We start from the raw sequence: 19,505 nt of genomic DNA on the forward strand, positions 1-19,505 counted from the left end.
ACTTGTGCCATCATTTTTATTGAGCACTTCCTTCCTTTCTGGCACCGTGAGGTTTTCCATTTCTCCATAAAGCACATCAGAAGCACCAGATAATGACTGTCTTTTGTAAAGCACTCTGCATGTAACTTCTATTAATGTAAAGATGATATTAAAGGTTATCAAAGCAAAGTATCATTCATTACATGCAAATTACAGATGTCAAGTCCGAGTACTTGAAGAGAGCACGCATGACACTATAAGAGCTACCTAGGCACGGGCTTAACTGTCTTCCATTTTTATCCAAAATGCTACCACCACTGCATCACACAGAGAGGCCTTTTAAGTCATGTGAGATCATTTGAAGTGTCACATCTCCACTACTCTCCATTCCCAAAATGCATCATCCATTCTGGTCGAAATGGGAGTTCAGTGGGATAAAGATATGGTATTAAATACAACTGTATTTATCCAGCAATATTAATGTGATGAATTCATGTCATTTGAAATATTGCACTAACTGTTAAATAACACTACTGTAAGAGGGAGGCAGGATGAGGAATTACACATCTATTCTTGTCAGCAGCTGGATTTTTTAATGTTTATTTTTGAGAGAGAGGGAGACAGAGGATCCAAGGCAGGCTCTGCAGTGAGCCCGATGTGAGGTTCGAACTCACGAACTGCCAGATCGTGATGTGTGCTCAAGTCAGATGCTGAACCAACTGAGTCCTCCAGGCGCCCCCGTCAGCAGCTGGATTTGAATTTTGACATTAAGTGCCCCTGTGCTGGTCACCAAAAGTTCCTAGAAGGAAAAGTAAAAGTACAATTGGAACAATTCATGAAAACCAAACAGTAAGTGTGGGGGAGGTGCGGGGGAGAATGTCCATTTTTGTAATTTAGAGAAACTTAAAATGGAAAAAACCGTAGTGTCTTGAGTAGAATTCATACCATTTAGTTTATTTAAGGCATTAAAATTAGGGCAGAGCTCAGGATTTTCAAAAATGTTAAGTCTTGCCAGCAGTCATTTGTGATGAAATGACAAATTTCTCCATGCAGGAAGCCTACCCAGATCAATGAGTAGGGTCCCAGTTCTCTGATTCAAGAAGGAAAAGGTAAGGCTTGAAATAGACCAGAGTCAAAACAAGACACAAAAGTTCAGGTGGTCTGTCTTCACCTATGAAAAGCTGGGGGGCGGGGCGGGGAAAGGAAACAAGACTGTCTTCCCCAAGTAGGACAGAGAGAGGAGTAAGATTAGGCAGGACATGAAACAAGCTGTTGATTTTTTTTTTTTTTTGAGCCCTACAGAGTTCAGTCACCAGTTTACTGGTTTAGGTGTATTGGTCTCTGCAATGTCCAGGTAAGCCACGAATCACTGACACTGTTCAAAGACTTTGGGCCCACTGCTCTGAGAACGCATGGGGTAGCCAGCCAAGAATCCTCAGCACCAAGATGCTATCCCACCACAAGTCCAGCTCAGCTCTTTCCTTGTTGAAACATGCCCAGTCACTTTCAGAACCCTGAGTTCTGAGTCTTCTTGAGAGGCGGATAAGGAAGCCCAGTAACCCTGGCCTTAGCAAAAACAATCATGCCTGGAATCAGGCAGATCCCAGAGCAGTTCTGGGCGAGGCTCAAGAAAAAGAAAGTCCCAGTAACAGTGGGCTTTAGCCATGCCCTGCGAGTTTCAGTGTTTGTTGACTCTAAGATCCTATCGCAAGGCCTCATCGCCCTGATATGCCAAGGCATGTAATGAGTGAGGCACCAAGGATCCTGGAGCAGGTATAATGAGTATTCATCTGGGCCTTTAACACTTCAAATTCTTAATTTCCATGTTCTTTAATTGTTAGAAGTCTGCATTGATGTCGCTACTACCTTCTCAGTAGCTCCGTGGACGGGTCTTCTCCCCTTTGATTACTCTCCTGTTTACATTGCTCTGACACACAAGAAAAGCATTTAGAAAGATGATTCTGCTGATCTCTTGTTGGTAAGACTCGTTGGGAGGTTTTTTTTCATAAAGCTAATGAAACAATTATAAGTACATCTTTCTGCAGAAATCCCAGGATGTAACCAATTTACTAGAGTTGACCCAATATCATGGGTGAGGTATGAAGACAGGTCTATATTGGGTAGGGGGGTCAGCTTTTATTTGTCACCGCTGGGTCCACTAACCTTCAGCCCCCTCCATTTTCCAGGGGCCAATGATTTAATTTCTTAATTGTTTTATTTTCTCTTTTTGAATGTCTCCCATCTATTTCACTATCTCGTCCTACCACCAGATGGTGGAAAGGGAAAAGGAAATAACCTGATGGTAAATGAATGTGGTGCTGGCTGGCAAAGTATTTATGGCGAAAGGTTTGTAGTGGTGAATGGACCCAAAAAGGATCTTGTGAGTTACCTATGAATGCCCTGTTTTCATTTCAGCGCCCATTCAAAGGTCGGCTGTGCAGGTCTGGGGGGTGGGGGTGGTCAGTGTGGCACAATACCTTGCTGGGGAGGGAGTCAGCCCTTTCCTCAGGAGATTCTTGGGAACATCAGCGCCTGGGAACAGAGCTGAGCAACCCAATCCTACCCGGCCAAGGCACGGGGGTGCGCGGTTAGGGGTCCCTGTGAGGGTCGGTGCGAGGTGATGTGCCCCGCCGGCCCCTCTGCACCTTTCTCTGTCTTTCCGTATCTGCGTTCCACCGCCTCCTATACGCCGAATTCGCACTTGGCCTGCCTTTCCCATGCTGCCCTGAATGGATGTAGCATTTCCATCCCTCCATAGAGACCCCTTCTCCTGCCTTCCCAACAGCTCCCTCAGTGAAAGCTTAATCTGGGTTGCCTCGATCTCCGATCCCCGGGGTTACCTGCCGTCACCCTCAGCAGGTGTTCATTCCCTCACCTAGCCATGGTCTCCCCTACCCCAGTCCGTACACCTCTAGTCGCACCCTCCGGATCGGCCGCTTCCACCTTCTTTCCCACGTGCCCTTCCACTCGGACGCCCCCTCCCCCACGACCCCCCTTCCAGTCTCGAGGAGTCTCGCGGCATTTCCCCGGGCGTTAGCCGAGCCGCCTCGGGTGTGGGGTGGCCTCGTAGAGCAGGGTCCCTCCCCAGCGGGCGGTGAAGGGGGCGCCCGAGCGCCGCAGCCGCAGGGAGGCCGGGGGCGCCGGCCCCGGCCCCGCCCCGGACAGGCCCCGCCCACCGCGGGCCCGCCCCTCACTGGCCCCGCCCCCGCCTCGGCGGCCGCGCGTCCCCGGCAGGCCGAGCCGCAGGAGCCGCGGCGAGGAGGGGGGTGAGCGGGCTGCGCGGCCGCGGCTGCCGGGCGCTGGGCTGGGCGGCGCTTCTTCTCCTTTTTTTTTTTTTTTTTTCGCAATTTCCACTCGCGGGGAGCAGGAAACCCGGCGCAGCCGGGCGCAGCGGGCCGCGATGCAGCAGCAGCAACAGCAGCAACAGCAGGAATCACCCCGGGGCAGCAGCGGCAGCAGCAGCAGAGGCAGCAGCGGGCGGCGCTGAGCCGCCGCCGCCGTCGCTACTGAGGAGAAAGCCGGCCCAGCCGCCGCCGCGTTCGGACCCCTGCGCCCCGAGCCCTGATCCCGGAGCCCGACCCCCGCGCCCTCCTCCGCCAACTTTCACGCTGCCTCGGCGGCCCGGCCCGGCTCGACGCCAATGGGTGAGTAGGGGGCTGCCGGCGCCCCGGTGCCCGGGCGCCCACCTCAGCCTGAGGGCGGCGCGCCTGTCCCGGGACTGCGGAGTCGGGAGGGCGCTCCGGGGGCAGGGCCCCGGCGGTGACACCGCGGTGGGCACTCTGCCTACCTCGCGCACCCCCGTTCACTCCCACTCGCGTCCCTGCCGAGCCCGCGCGGCACCGACCGGAACCCCGCGGGGTCCTGGGCGGAGGATCGCGGGCCGGCCCGGGGCGGCTGAGGCTGAGGGATGCAGGGGGTGTGGTTGGTTCTTCGGGTGGGCGGGGAGAGTTTTGTCTTGGCCATTTTCTCGCCCCAGCGCGCCCTTCTCTGCGCTGAGGACGTGGGTAATGGGAGCTGGTGGGCTCCGGCCCTGCGCGGGGGTTCGCGTTGTCTGTCCCTGGCCCCGCCGCGGGGGAAGCCAGAATCTCGGGGTCTCGGCGCGGCCAGGGACCGAGTTGCGTTTGCTGGGGGACGACGTGGTGGTGGTGGGGGGGTGCGGGAAACGCCCCAGTACCCGGCTTGGCGTGCCATCCTCGGGTCCTGAGCGCCTGACGCGTCTCCCTTGGCGCCCCTCTTCTTCCCGGCCCTGACCCTCTCTCTCTGCCTGCCTTCTCTCAGCCTGGTGAGCTCTCCGCTGCGTGATGCTCAAAGGGCACTTCCTACATCCTCTAAGTCTGAAGGCTTGGGGAACTGGAGCCGGTGATCCAGTCCTCGATTTACTGGTGGAACATCAGTTGCAAGTAGGCAACTAACCATTAGGCCCCCTGGGTCCCATCTGGTGTAGACTGGCACATTGGAGCCACCTTGCCCAGAGGATGTGGCACCTTATTGGGCAAAGGACTTGTGATTGCCTGGGCTAGTAATCGTGTGGCCCATCCAGTTAATGTTCTTGCTGGCAGCCAATCTCTCTCTTTCATGCCTTTGGCAGATAATTTTAGGTGTTTCTAGGCCAGGCATAGGAAGGCTGTAGATGACAATAAATCATAATAAAGTGAGACCTTTCTGTGGGCAGCTAATAGGATTTGAGTAGGCGAGTCCAACAGTGATAGGTAAGCGGTCATAGGATGCTCCTGAAGACGGATGCAGTGGAAAAGGGGAGGTTTAACCCAATCAGTTGTTGACAGGCAGTTAAAATCCCATTTGTGGTCACTGCCATAAATGGTTTTCCTTTTCTAAAGTGGTGGCCATCCAATGGCCTCTCAGCTTCAATGTCACTTTTTTCTCAGTGCCCTTCTCTGGTCCCTGCACCACCTCCAGTCTATATTAGTTTCTCTGTCACCCTTCTCCTCTAGCACCTTTTTAAAAAGAGCGGTATTACATATTTATTTGAGTGTAACATTTATCTCCCCTACTGTAAGCTCCATGACTGTAGGGACAGAACTGCGTGGGTGCCGTTTTGCTCGGCGCTGTTTTCTTTGGTGCTTGGTATGGAGCAGGCCCTGAATAAATATTTATTGAATAAATGAATGAATGAGGGGGTATGAAACCCTCCTACTTGGTGGAAGACAAAATGCTTAGCTCAACACTCTTGTTTTGCTTTGCCATCTAATAAGATGATTTAGTTTATTAACAGAAGCATATACTTTAAACATTACTGATTACTTGAGTAACAGGTTGGTTTTTCCTGAGGTAACTGAAAGTGATTATTTTGATCACCTTTCCTTTTTTTGTGGGTCCCGAGAGGGTTGGACAAAAAAAGAAGTTAGATCCAAATGTCTTCTCCTGTGGCTGGACTGTGCTTTCTGTATCTCAGTGGGAAGAGGAGTCCAGTTTAAGAAGAAACAGACCTGTTTATTATTCGAGTCTGAACTGTTTTCATTATCCAGAGCCTCCTAAGAAAATTAGAGACTGCTTCTGCAGTTTATAGTCCTTTCAAGCTTAATCTTTTTTATTTTTTTTATTTTTTTTTATTTTTTTTACTGTAACCATTACAAAAGGGAGGGGGTGCAGAAACTGATTTTCATTTGTTTCAGGTGTCACTGCTTAGAGGCGATAAGATTAAAATGAATGCTGTCATTTAATTATTTAAAATGTTTAAAAAAAAAAAATTAAAAAAAAAAAAAAAAAAAACGGGGCGCCTGGGTGGCGCAGTCGGTTAAGCGTCCGACTTCAGCCAGGTCACGATCTCACGGTCCGTGAGTTCGAGCCCCGCGTCAGGCTCTGGGCTGATGGCTCGGAGCCTGGAGCCTGTTTCCGATTCTGTGTCTCCCTCTCTCTCTGCCCCTCCCCCGTTCATGCTCTGTCTCTCTCTGTCCCAAAAATAAATAAACGTTGAAAAAAAAAAAATAAATAAAAAAAAATAAAATGTTTATAGTGGGGCTTAAGATGCCCATAGTTGTTTATGGCTAAAGATCGCCTGCTATTTTCTAAAGCGTCTTCAGCAGTGTATTTGGGATGAAGTACAGGTAGGTAACAGTTCATTCTGCATGTCTTCCGATGGAGCCACCTAACAGTGCCGTTTCTGAAGCAGGTGTGTGTGTACACACAGGCGCCGCCCCCTTCCCCATCCCCATCCCCATCCCCATCCCCAAGTCTCCTTGGTTTGCAAAAGATTTGTTCAGTGTATCAGTTTGATACATTTGCGTTCTCACCTGGCCTGGGAATGATTTTTCTGTTGATGGCGAACACAGTAAAACTGTCTTATGTAGTCTTTAATCTGAAAAAATCCTGAAGTGAAGCCAGTTAGTTGTAAAATGGCCTCTTAATGGAAGCCCGCTCAGAATGTGCCCTCGGAACTTGCAGGCAGATGCCTACAGGGCCAGATACGGGCAGAGCCTCTTGTAATTATGATCACACAAATGTTAATGATCCCAATCTGTGAACAGTGAAAGATTTGCAAGCCCAGCAAATGATTTTTGTTTAGAAAATTCCAGAGTAACAACAAAGTTTGGACTGTTTTCAGCAATGTATTGTTTTGGTGAGAGATTGCTTTACGCTAAACTAAAGCAAAAATGAATGCAATGCATTGACCTTCACAGTCTAAAATTAGAATTGGAAGAAAGACTCCACCTTTATCATTCATCACCTTTACTTTGCCCCTTCACGTCTATCAGGACACAGGCAGAACCTTGCTACCTTGCTGGTTGCACAGACCTTCAGTTCTTTTTGCATTACTGATATTCTCTCATCAGCTCTTATGTTTGAAATTGTTTTTTTTAATGTTTATGTATTTATTTTGAGCAAGCGAGAGAGAGAGAGAGAGAGAGAGAGAGCATGAGCAGGAGAGGGACAGAAAGAGAGGGAGAGAGAGGGGCTCCCAAGCAGGCTCCTCACTGCCCGTGCATAGCCCGATGTGGGGCTCAATCCACCAACCAGGAGAATCATGACCTGAGCCGAAAACAAGAGTCAAGACGCTTAACTGACTGAGCCACCCAGGTGCCCCTGAAATCGTTTTAAAGCAGGTTGCATGCAGTGGCCAGCATTCATCCATTCATCCATCTATCCATCCGGTATTTATTGACCTCCTGCTTTGGGCCAGGCATTGTGCTAGGAATGGGTGCACGACACACATAGACCTGCCAGCTTAGGCTTTTCCGGCTAGTGGAGAGGTAGGCCTGAGTGCGATACTCATGACAATATGCAGTTATAAGCCCTGGTAGGTCTCGTGAAGGAGATTAGAGAGGGGCAATGTGATTTAGGTTGCAGAGGGGTAAGGGGAATGTCTTTGAGGAGATTGTGTTTGAGCCGAAATCTGAAAATTGGGTAGGAGTCATCACTGCCCTCCAGTACCCCCTTCAACACATCCGTAGTGGAACAAGCGGTTCTGCTCTCCTGGCAGCGAGGGACAGCGTGCATCACAGGGAGCCGCGTCGGACAGGACCCCCGTAGGACTGGGCCTGTGGGAGGGGCTTTAGGGGAGTGTTTAAGGAAGCCAGGTGATCTCTGGATTGGATGCTGGCTGGAAGTGAGGGATTTCCACGGTAGGGGGTCTTCATACATCTTCCCGAGAAGCAGGGAAGACCAGAGAAAGGCTGTGATTGGTAAAGGAGCAGCAGTCACTCCTATTGGCCAGGATTCGGGGATGTGTGGAGACTGTTGTGGTTTGGACAAGGTTCACTTGTTCTCCGTGTTCGGACAGGATTACGGAGTGGTCTTGTTTTTGTCTTGTCCCATCCTGGTCACAGAGTGGCCTTGTCTGATGTTGGTGTTCTGGGGAAATTGCTTGTTCAATGGGAGACTGCCCGGCCAGCTCCCGGCCGGCAGGGGCTGCTTTTCCGAGTTAACTAAGAGATAAATGGGGGGAGGGAAAAGGAGTCGAGGGTGGGGGAGGGGAGGAGAATGCCTTTCTAGGTATACTTTGTGGCTACTTCCTTAATACGGGGCAGCTCTAGTCTGGGGACTGTTCAACATTAAGCACAATGGACAACTGAAATGCCATACTAGAGAAGAGATACAGAGTCACACGGAGCAAGCTGCTGAGAGCCAATAAGTCAGGATGGCTCTTAACGGGAAAGACGCAGGGCAGAAAAATACTAGAATCCTGGCATTGTGAGAGGAGAGTCTAATGCAGTGGTTCTCAGAGTGTGGTCCCCCAGCATCAGCCTCCTTGGGATCTTGTTAAAGATACAAATTCTCTGGCCCCAATTCTGCCTACTGAATGATGAACTGGGGTGGGGTGGGGAGCCTAGCAATCTGTGTTTTAAGAAGCCCTCCAGGTGGTTCTGATGCATGGTCAAGGTCGGGGGTAGACCTTCTTGCCGTGCAGGTGAGAAAGCTGAGGTCCAGAGTATGTGGGTCACTGAAGGGTAGTACCTGGGCACTCTGGTCAAATATAAGATGCTGTTACAAGTGACACATGGCCTTAGAGAAGGAGAAAAATATGCTCCTAGTTCAGAACAAACCTCGTATGGAATCACTAGAACGGTACAGTGTTGATTCTGCCGTGAATCTAGTCCATGCCAGACCTCCAACACCCAGGCATTAGTGACACTAGCTGGCTCATCTCAGTGTCTCTTGGACTTTTACCAGAGTATCACATAGGCCTTTGCCATCATCCTTCTTTGCCCTCCGTCCTCTTTAGAAGGGACGTTACGATACATTGTTAGCATTGTTAGGGTTTTTGATCTTTGTTCCTCATTTTCTGTACCGGTACCTGTATTAGTTTCTGATTGCTGCTGTAATAAATTACCAAAAACTTGGTGCCCCAAAATGCCATAAGTTTATTGTCTTTAAAGTTCTGGAGGTCAGAAGTCCAACACAGGTCTCACTGGGCTAAGATCAAAATGTGGGCAGGGCTGCATTCCTGCCAGAGGCTCTAGGGGAGAATCCCTTTCCTCGCTTTGTCGGTTCCAGAGTCTTCTGCATTCCTTGGCTCACGGCCTACTTCCATCTTCCAGGCCAGCCGTGGCCGGTCAAGTCTCTTTCGTAGCACATCCCTCTGATACTGACTCTTCTGCTTTTCTCTTCCGTGTTGAAGGAGGGCAGGAACTGCATCACTTTGGTCGTTGTGTCCCTGTGCTGGCACATGGGAAGCCCCAAGTTAATATTGATTGAATGAATTATTTTTCCTAACCTTCTAGCTAACTTTATCCAGGTGTTTCTTGGACACCTCAAACAGAGCATGCTACATGCGGAGCTCAGCATTTCTCCTCCCCGTTCCCCACTTCCTGGAGGATATCACTGCCTTTCCCACCACTTGCATAGGTGTTCTCCTCTTGGTCTTGCCTCCTCTTCTTTCCCATCTCCTCTCTCTCCATTCTTTCCAGTGTACAGTCAAGCCCAAATGTTTCTGGAATGCTTTAGAAACATCTCTGCAGATGCTTTAGATCCTGAATGCCTTAGCAAAGCCTTTGGGGAGCTTGGCGGCCACGCCTGCCTTTTTTCCATGCTTGTTCAGGCCTCTGAGCCTTTGCCATGCAGTTCCTTTCCATTCATGGGGAAGGGATTTCATTCTCTTCTCTGCCTTGTAGTCCCTCTGTGTTAGTTTCCTCTTGCTGCTGTGATAAGATACTACAAACTCAGTGGCTTAAAACAACATAAATTTGTAATCTTACACTTCTGGAGGTCAGAGGTCCAAACTGGGTCTTACTGGGTCTTACTGGGTTGATATCAAGGTGTGGGCAGGGCTGTGTTCCTTCTGGAGGCTCTCAGGGAGAGTCCATTTCCTTGCCTTTGCCAGCTTCTGGAAGAAGCGCTCACGTTCCTTGGCTTGTGGCCACGTCACTCTAACCTCTGCTTCTGTCTTCACATCTCCTCTTTTACTCTGAACTTCCTGCCTTCCTTTTACAAAGACCATTGTGTTCTATTGGGCCTACCTGGGTAATTCAGGCTACCCTCCCCATCTCAAGCCCCTTCGCTTAATCTGTCTGCAAAATCCTTTTTACCACAGAAGGTAACATTCACAGGTTCTGCGGATTCGGATGTGGGCGTCTTTGAGGGGCTGTTAGCAGCCTGCCACACCCCTTGTTCATCTTTTGAGGCCTGCTCCGAAGGGTGCTATATGACACGTCGTCTTGTATTAAGTCTGTTCATCTCTGACAGGGTGTCCCCAACTACATTGCCCTGGCTCATTGCCTGGCACACGGGAAGTGCCATATGTTACTGAATGAATGAATGAGTAACCCTTTCACCCAAGTATGGTTACTGCTTGAAATTCTCCTAGGCTATTGGCTGCCAGGAGTGTGTGTGTAATTCTGTAAGATCCCCCAGGCACGGTGTGCTGACAAGGTCTGTTTGCCGACAGTTCATGGTGGCCTGCACTGCAGTGGATGAGAAGGGTAACGCCACATGGCGCGTGGCTTTGACAAAGAACTGCAAGTTCAAGATGGAAAATTCTCTCTGGCAGTGGTTCTCAACCAGGGGCGATTTTGCCCCCCAGGAGGACATTTGGCAATGTTTGGAGACACTTGGTTGTCACAGCTGGTGGGGGAGGGCAGGCTGCTGGCGTCTGGGGGCCAGGGGTTGGGGATACTGCTACACATCCTACAATGTACAGGACAGCCCCCCAATGGTTATTCAGCCCCCAAAGTTGGGGCAGCCTGCTCTGAGCGTTACACAGATGGTTGAAACACCGTTTCCTTCCTTCATCATCAGCTGCTCCGGACACAAGGTTTCCTCTGGAGCCACAGCCTTTGTTTTATGAATAAACCCAGAAGTCACTGGAAAGCAGGGCTCTTTGGCATTCTTTCACCATTTTGTTCTGTGAGTAGAAAGTGTCTTAACACAGCTCATTGCGTCTCTTCTGTCAATCCCTGGGTTGCAGAGTTGTTAAACTTACTTCTCCCCGTGTTTGGCTCCCCTGATGTTTTGCCTTCCTGGTGGGATGTGCTTGTGTGCCGGGTGGCAGATGGTGGGTCCTTCTGCCACTCACACATGGGTCTCCGGAACCGAAGTGCTAGAAAGGTCCTTGGCAGTCATGGCAGCCCACACCATCAGATGATGGAACTGAGACTCTGAGAGGCAAAGTACATGGTCCCCTAGCTGCAGGGCCCGGCTCCCTTTAAATAGGAAAGAACTAGCAACTTATATAGGTAGGCGCTCAGTAAATATCAGGCTCCTGCTTCCCCCATTGAAGCTCTTTCTACTAGCTGTTTCCTTGGTAAATTAAAAAAAAAAAAAAACAGCTTTATTGAGTTATAATTCACATATCTTACAATTCACCCATCGAAAGTGTGAAGTTCAGTGGTTTTTGGTATGTTACGTTATTAATTTTTAAAATCATGGTAATATGGATATAACAAAGTTTGCCATTGCAACCATTTTTAAGTCCGCAGCTCAGCGGCGTTAAGTACATTCGCAGTCTTGTGCACCCAGTACTACTATCTATTTCGAAAAGTTTTTCATCACCCCTTCCTGGCAAGTTTCTAACTTGAAGCATAGAATCCAGATCCCCTGGGGGTTCCTGGCTGCCCAGGAATTTTGGAGAACACTTGGTGGAAGTCCAAGGGTCCCAGTTGAGATTCCAAAGGAATACAGGAAGAGGGAAAGTATGGTTTTGTTGTTTTTACATGTGTTCGGTCACCGTCTCCTTTGGGAGGCACTTCAGTTTGACTCTGTCCCTCCAGCCACCTCCCTTGGTTACATCCCTCTCGTCCTCTTGGGGGAATTGTGAATATCCTTTTCTATCCTGAAGCATTTGTGAGTTAGTTGCTTGGGTAACTTCCTTGGCAATTACTGGGATTCATCAGGATATTTCAGTCACGGGAGAAAGCACTGCACTGCCAAACTGACCCCTCCAATCCACACGTAGAGAGTCGAGAGTTGCATGTTTCTTTGCCTGAATTCCTTTAGCTGGCAAAGGTATGCGGGCAACCCGGGTGATTATGGGAAGTTGGTTTTCAACTTGATTGTTATTGTATGGGTAAATATCTTGCAGGAAAGCCAATAGTTTTCATTAGGGGACACTTCAGCAAAGCAAAATGTATCTCGTGGACCTTCCTGGGGTGATAAACTGTGCTATGTTTAGCTTCGGGAAGAAAAAACACTAATAACAAAAAAAAATCCTCACTAATATTTGTCCTCACTGAACTGCATTCAGTTGGCAAGAAAAGCCCAGTAAAGGCCTTAAGCTGATTTCCTTCCAGTGGTCATGGAAGTGGTGGGGCCACCGCAGGAGGCTGGCCTGCCCCCAGGTGAGGGACAGAGTGGCAAGATGAAGTGCTATTCAGTTCATACTGCTGTTTCTTCCTCAGTATCTTGGATTAAATGGTATAAATGTTGACGTCTCATTAATTACTCATTTTGCTTAACAAATTTAAGTCTTTAAGCACCGGAGTACAGCATGTATAGACACTTTAAATCACCGTCTCCTTAGATTTCAACTATTTATCAGTCGGTATGCAAGCACCAGCCCTTGTGTTTTTGCTGGATTTTTCTAGACTGTTCTAGACTTGGAAGACTTGGGGCCCTGTTCTAGGTCTGGTCCTCTGGGGCTGCACTAGTTTTATCCATCACACACCCACTCCCTGTGTGACAAGTCTTTAATTAGCTTAGTGTCCTCCCTAATTATTCCAGCTAGTTCTCATTTTTGTGCCTAGAGCTCAAAGGAGGTGCTTAAATATTGTTTTGGATAAGAACTGGGAAAGGCCTTCTTGGCTTTGCTGTCCCCTCTTCTTAGCCGGCTTCTTCACGGATATTCATTTTCTTCACCAGACTGTTCTGGATGCTACCTTCTGCTTGAGCATTTTACATGCTAGCTTCTGGGTAAAATTCATTTGACATGAATGGCTTCATAAATGGGCGTTGCCTTTCTCCTGTTGTGATCATTCAGAAATCAAAACCCTAAACCCCTCTTCATAACAAACAAAATGGGATCATTTTTCACTTAACCAGTGATTTCTCACTGCCCCTTTGTTCTCCATAAAATATTAGATGGACAACAGACGTGTCACCCCAAATACAGTCTGTCAGGTAGCTCATTGTTGACCCTTGAGCAGGTTGGGCCGAGCAAGTGGTGGGGAATTGATGGTGATGTTTTAGCTTAAGTGCTGCCTTTGTCAGCAAAGAAATGAAAAGAAAGTACTTAGCTGGGGGGGGGGGAGGGGGCTGGGTCTGGGGTGAGAATGGGAGTAGGGGTGTCCCCAATGGAGGACACAATTTGCATTGGGAAGGAGTTCACCTGCTTGTTGGGGATTGAGACTATAGCTACTTGCTGGGGGAATTTTCAAAACATTTTTAAATGTAATTTCATTTTTTTGTAATGAAAAGTGCTCACAATGACAGGTCTCTTTCTGAATCTCAGCCCTCCAGTTCTCTGGTGATTCCTCCCCCGTCCCCTGACCAAGGCTGTCTGTGTTTTATTTCTCCCAAAATCTTCCAGGCAGAGTTCATGCCTGTGGCAGCGGACGTGTATTTCTGTTATTTCTCCCTCCTTTTATGCGATGAGGTCATGGTTAGTCGCGGATAGGAGAACTTCTGTGTAGCTGGTGGCTTCCTCCCCTAGGGATGTGCACTAGAACTCTATGTCTGGGTCCTCCTCGTCTGATTTTGGTGGACCGATGGGCATATTTTGGAAGAGCTCTCTAGGAGACTGTGCTGTGTACTCCTGAGTCTCAACTGGTCTAGGTTTCTTAACCGGTAGAAACTTTGTCCTGGATCTTAACTGATGGAGACCACGCTTCTTAACTGGGTTAGGACTCTCTCCTGCTTCATATTGCAGACGTGCAGTAAGGACTTTCTTCAAGTGAGGAGGCGAAGCAGAGCCTGTTACCTGGAAAGGAGGGCTTATTACAGGGTCACAGGGGCCTCTCTTGCACCCCAAGGGTCCCAAGAAGCCCCAGAACCAGGGATGGGTTAACTGCCCCATGTGCCATCTCGCCTTCTCTCCTCCCCTCTTCCCTGCCCCTGTCCCCTTCTTCTCTCTGCGCATTTCATTCATGGGGCATGTGCCGCAGTTCCAGCCGCTTGTTAAGAGTGACTTGATTGTTCATTCTAGTTCCAAATTCCCATTAGCCAGGCTGAGCCCACTGGAGTCCATGTCGCTCCCGAAGATACACAGGTGGTTGCTGTGGGCCCACTTCTAGGAGGAGAAGGACGCACCTGGTTCCAGTCCCCTGATCTGAATGAAGCCCTGTCCTGGGAGCAGTGCTTGGTGAGATGGGGGTACCTGGGGGCCGCTCTTGGGGCATGCACTCTATACGAGGATGCTTGAAAGCCGTAAGCCAGAATACCTGAAAGTGCCCTGTTACCCATTTTCTCTTGACAAAGAAAGGGGTGATGAGTGTGAGGTGGTGCTAGAGTCTTTGACATTGTCCCATCCATCTTTGGAGCCCCTTTCATAAGGCTCCCCTGAGGAAGGGCTCCTGGCCCTGTCGGGCACAGTTGTGCTTCTGAGTGATTAATGGGGTTATTTTTATCCTTTGAGACCCCAATCGTGTAAAAAAGCGTAGATGTGACTTCGGAGGCATTTGGATGGGTTGATGATAACACACTGTGGGGGTGGGGTACAGTTGTGACACTTTCTGGCTCTTTTAGGGAACCTGTGGGTTCTTAAATGGAGGAAGAGATGAAGACATTGTGAAAAACAGCCACTGCCTGGCAAGGTAACCGCCCAGAGAGATGAAGGGGAAAGGGGGCAGGGGACTGTCATCCAAAGTCTGGCGGGCTACCTCTGTCCAACCTCATGCCTTCTCTCCTCTCCACTTTTCTCCCCCACCCTTTCTCGGTCCCGTCAGCCATCTCTCATCCCTCACCACCCCCACCCACTCCATCTCTCCCTTCTACCCTCCCTGCCTCTTCCCTTCACATTTCCGGGTTGTCTCTCTCTTCCTCTGCTGCCTTCCAAGTAACCCCTCTTCCCACCTTCCCCCACCTTCTCCCTGCCACATTCTCTCCCTCCTAACTTCTCTTCCCTCTCTTTTTTCTTTGTCCCCACCCCTTCCTGCCCCCACCAGCACCTTCTGTCTTCTCCCCCCCACCTTCTCTCTTCTTCCACCCTCCATGTCACCCCCCACCCTCTGTCTTCACCCCTCTCCCCATACCTTCCCTTTACTCCTTGCTCTTTCCCCAATTTTCTCTTCCCTCAGACCCTGTCTGTCTGACCGTCGCTGTCTGTCTACCGATCCCCCATCCCCCCACCCTCTTCTGACCCTCCCTCTCTCCCACACTCTTTCTCTCCTGCCCCTCCCTGGGGCCCCTCTCTTTTTCCTCCCTTTCTCCTCTGCCTTTTTTTTCCACCTCCTCACCGCCCCCTCCTCTCTCTTCCTCGCCCCTCCTCTCCGTCCCTCTTCTCACCCACATTCACCCTCCTACATATCCTGCTTCTCCACATCCCTGCCTTTCCCTGCCCTTCTTACTGATCCCTCATTTGCCTCTCTCCACTTCCTCCTCCCTCTCTTTTCCCACCCCTTTCCCTCCCATCTCCTCCCCAGCACCTCTTCCTCTCTTACCTCCTGGCCAGCTCTCTCTCTCTCTCTCTCTCTCTCTCTCTCTCTCTCTGTCTCCCTCCCCCAACTCCCATTCACTGTCGAAACCCTTCTTCTCACACCCCTCCCATTGCTTCCTCAGAGCCCTCTCCCACTGCCATTGCCGGGGCCTCTGGACTTTCTACCAATGTCACCAGTGCACCGTCCACCATCGCCACCTCCTTTGCTCAGTAAAAGTAGTGTGGCCGGTGAGACTGGCTTTTATTCAGAGCAGTCTAAGGTCACAGAGGCCACACAAGGAGTGTGGTCCCCCAGGGAAGAAGAAACCTTTGAAGAGTGGTCCCTGAGAGGGCCTTGGGAGGAGCTCCCGCCATCGCTGGGGGAGGGGGTGGGGCGCAGGCTCACCATCTCAAGGGAGGGGCTCACCTTCCAGCACCTGCACGGAGGGGGTGGATTCTAGGCTGTTTCTTCTTCTAGCTCCAATGTTCTCGAACCTTACATTTTTTTGTTTATAAATATAGCGACTGTGTTATAGGATTTAGAAAATAAGAAGCAGGAGAATTTGAATTGGTGACCCATACTGTACTCCGATACAACCACTGCCATTTTATTTTGGTGTGGGTCTTTTTCGGCTTTTTGCTATGTACTTGTAGCTATATGTGCATGGATTGTAATAAATATAATTGTATGGCCTGGTGTTTATTTACCTTCATAGTCATCTTCGAAGCCAGTATTTTTAGTTGCTGAATATCTGACTTCAGGATCTCGATTTATGTCACCATTTCCCTGTCAACTGAGCATTTATGTTGTTTCCATAATCTTGATATTATAAATAGGGATGTGACGGACATAATTTTCCTTTTTGTCCTTTAAGGAATTCAGGTTGTAGGCAGGGTGACGTTTTATATCCATTCTTTATTTCCATTACCCTCTGAATGACTAGAATGGCCGATGATGATGATAACGAAGAGGACTTGAGTCCATGGGGATTAGTGCATGTGGATCGGTGGGGTGCTTGCTGTCCCTGTGCTTGCTTTCAGTTTTAGTTCAAGAAACTATGTGCTCATATGGCTTCTTATCCCTTCTCCACTATATGTGCTTCCACCCGTGTGTGTGTGTGTGTGTGTGAGAGAGAGAGAGAGACAGAGAGACAGAGAGACAGAGAGAGAGAGACAGAGACGGGAGAGGTGGGAGAGAGACACCTCTGAAGGAGACTGCTGCGAGGCTTTCATAGTCCACAGCACTATACCCTTTCCAGTGTACCATTTTGAGGTGATTAATCCTGGTTTAGCATTCAAGTGTGAGATTAGGGTACACACAGTGAAAGGTGAAACGCTTGGGAGTTTGGTTCCTTCTCTTTCTTTTCCCCTTCCCTTCCTCCTTTGACTTTGTGCCCTGGCTGGCATTGAAAGGAACTTTGTTTCCCAGAACCTTATGGAAAACTGTGTCCTGCAGGCCCTGGGTCCTCAAGGTGACTTTATATTTCTCTGGGATATGGGTCTAAGTCCCGTGCTGACGAAGGAAATATCGTGGCTGTAATAACCCCTTTGTGGTTTCTGAGCTTAGCTTTGTGTCATTGTCATAAGCTCCCCTAAAAATATTATGCTTTTAGCTTCAAACAGTGCAAGGTAAGGCTGGTTAGAACCCCAGGATCCAGGCTAGAAGAACCATCTCAAAGCCTTGCCTTCATGATGCATCAGTTTCGTTAACGAACAGCATTGTGCTAAGTATGTATTCCTCAGCTGGCAAGTATATGCCATATGTCAGCTCATGTACCTGGCAAAAAATGAGTTGAGTATTTATGATGCCCTCTCAGGGGCAAGTTTCTGTGAAAGTTCTAAACTTCATAACAGTACATGATGGTGAGAGAGCATTGGTGACTACCCTGTACCACACACTTTCTCCCTTTGTTACATTTTCAGATTGTGAACATAAACCAGCCCGTACTGGTAGAATAAACAAGACAGTTGACTCAATATTGCCATATACTGGAATTCAATTAAATTCTACAAGTGTTTATTGAGTGCCTGTTAAGTGTAAGATTCGATAACCAGAGGAACTCAGAGATATCTAAAGTTCCACTCAGTGACACATTTTAGTTAACTTTCATTTCCCTTAGTGGGAGGGAGCCTGTGATGTGATTATTTCATGAACCACACAATGAAATCAGCAGTTAAACCAAAGGCTGTTGGTTTGAAGAGAGTCTCTTTATCCAGAAAGAGGAAAGGTGTTAATTTGAGGAACACGCATCAAGTTAGAAGACAACTTTCTGAGATCCGGCGGTGTTTAGTCGGTCTCTGAACCTCCCTCCACCCTGGAGGTCTAGAGAGAAACCAGATAGAGCAGCGTTTCTCAAATGAGTAATGTGGAAGGCCCCTTGACAGGGAAAGTGGTTTCCAAGAATTCCTATTTTGTCTTAAATGTTTGAACGTGTTTGTTAGCTTTCATTTATTTATTGCTTATTGTGGTCAACTATGAGTGACATAAAATTGACCATTTTTACCATTCTAGTGTATAGTTCAGTGGCATTAAGTGCATTCACATTGTTGTACAACTGTCACCACCGTCCTTCTCCAGAGCTTTTTAATCTTCCCCACCTGAAACTCCATGCTTCTTAAACACTAACTCCCCCTACCTCCCCCTCCTCCAGCCCTGGCAACCACTATTTTCCTTTCTGTGTCTGTGATTTTGACCCACTACAGGTACTTCATGTAAATGGAATCATCCAGTATTGGTCCTTTTGTGACTGGCTTATTTCATTTGGTGTAAGGTCTTCAGGGTTCATCCATGTTGTAGCCATGTGTCAGAATTTCCTTCCTTTTTAATTGCCTTAAACTTTTTAATGACGACAGTACTGGAAAATCCAGGCACTTAGCTAGATATAAGCTCCTTTTGGCTTTTAGCTCATTTGTAAGTATAAACCTGGCACAGATTTGCAAATTAAGTATAAATTAACCCAGTAGAGCTGAAATCAACACTAATAGGAGACACGATGGTTCGTTTCAGAAATGACGTTGTTGCTGGTGATGTGACACGGTCACATCTGCTTAAAGTGGCACGGTCTTTTGAGTTCACTTGCCTCTCCCTTCTCTTTTGTCTTTTCACACTATGGTGAGAATCCGTCCTCCATACAGGCCTTTTCACTTTGTGCGATGCCTTCAAAACAGTTCGGAAAGTGATAAGGTATTTGATACACACAAGACTATATGTAATGTGGGTGGTGTCAAGAGTCATTATAAAATAGATACTCAGAACCCATTCTCTCAAGTGCACTCTGGCTCAGTCCTCTGTCCCTGCCTTCTCTGGAGGAGAAGACCATCATGGGTCTGGTTTTTGTTGTTTTTTTTTTTTAAAGTAGGCTCTGTAGAGCCCAGTGAGGAGCCTACTTAAAAAAAAAAAAAAAAAAAAAAAAGCCCAATGCCGGGCTTGAACTCATGACCCTGAGATCAAGAATCAGATGCTTAACCGACTGAGCCGCCCAGGCTCATGGACATCATGGGTCATCATGGGTCTTTTTAAAAACATCATCATTCCCTTCTTCTTTAACAAATAGTTTTAGCATTTCCACATACATCTCCTAAAAACATGTCGTCTGGTTTTGCTTGGTTTTAGTTTTTTTTAAACTGGCACCAAACTGCACAGAGACTTGTGATTTGCTTGTTGTCTCTCATTTTATAGTTTGTGTATTTATTATTGTATATTTATCCTTTCTCCTAGTGGTGGACTTTTCATCGCTTCCGGTGTTTTGCTACTATGAATGGACTTCCTATCACCATTTAATAGATGTCTCTAGGTACACGTGTAAAATATGTTTTTTAAAGGCGTATAGCAAGGAGTGATTTTGCTGGCTTTCAAGTTGCTGGATTTCTGAAGTGGTTGTACCAGAATATTCTCCCAGTGAATGAGTGGATGAACAAACTAATGAATGAAGAAGAGAACATATTTATTGAAGGAGAGAGTATATGAGCTTTAGAAGAGAACGCCACATTGGTTTTCAAAGTGTGTCATCTCAGAGTGTAAACATTTCTGCTGTTCCCGTGTCCACTGACGTTTGGTATCCCAGAT

At 48.3% G+C, this 19,505-nt stretch overlaps 1 protein-coding gene across 7 annotated transcripts in view; it reads left to right on the forward strand.

The window, feature by feature from the left end:
• The first annotated feature begins 3,241 nt into the window (after window positions 1-3,241).
• Window positions 3,242-19,505, forward strand: part of SH3KBP1 (SH3 domain containing kinase binding protein 1) — a 332,387-nt gene continuing 316,123 nt past the window's right edge. Inside the window, exon 1 of one of the 7 annotated variants that reach the window (XM_081793831.1) lies at window positions 3,242-3,623. In XM_081793831.1, coding sequence (XP_081649957.1) covers window positions 3,620-3,623 — 4 coding nt within the window. In that variant the 5' untranslated portion in view covers window positions 3,242-3,619. The remainder of the gene's footprint in view (window positions 3,624-19,505) is intronic. The other 6 variants (XM_081793833.1, XM_081793830.1, XM_081793827.1 and 3 more) reach the window with 6 other exon arrangements.

This window comes from Panthera onca, chromosome X (genome assembly GCF_046562875.1).
Source record: "Panthera onca isolate mPanOnc1 chromosome X, mPanOnc1 haplotype 2, whole genome shotgun sequence".
Taxonomy (NCBI): domain Eukaryota; kingdom Metazoa; phylum Chordata; class Mammalia; order Carnivora; family Felidae; genus Panthera; species Panthera onca.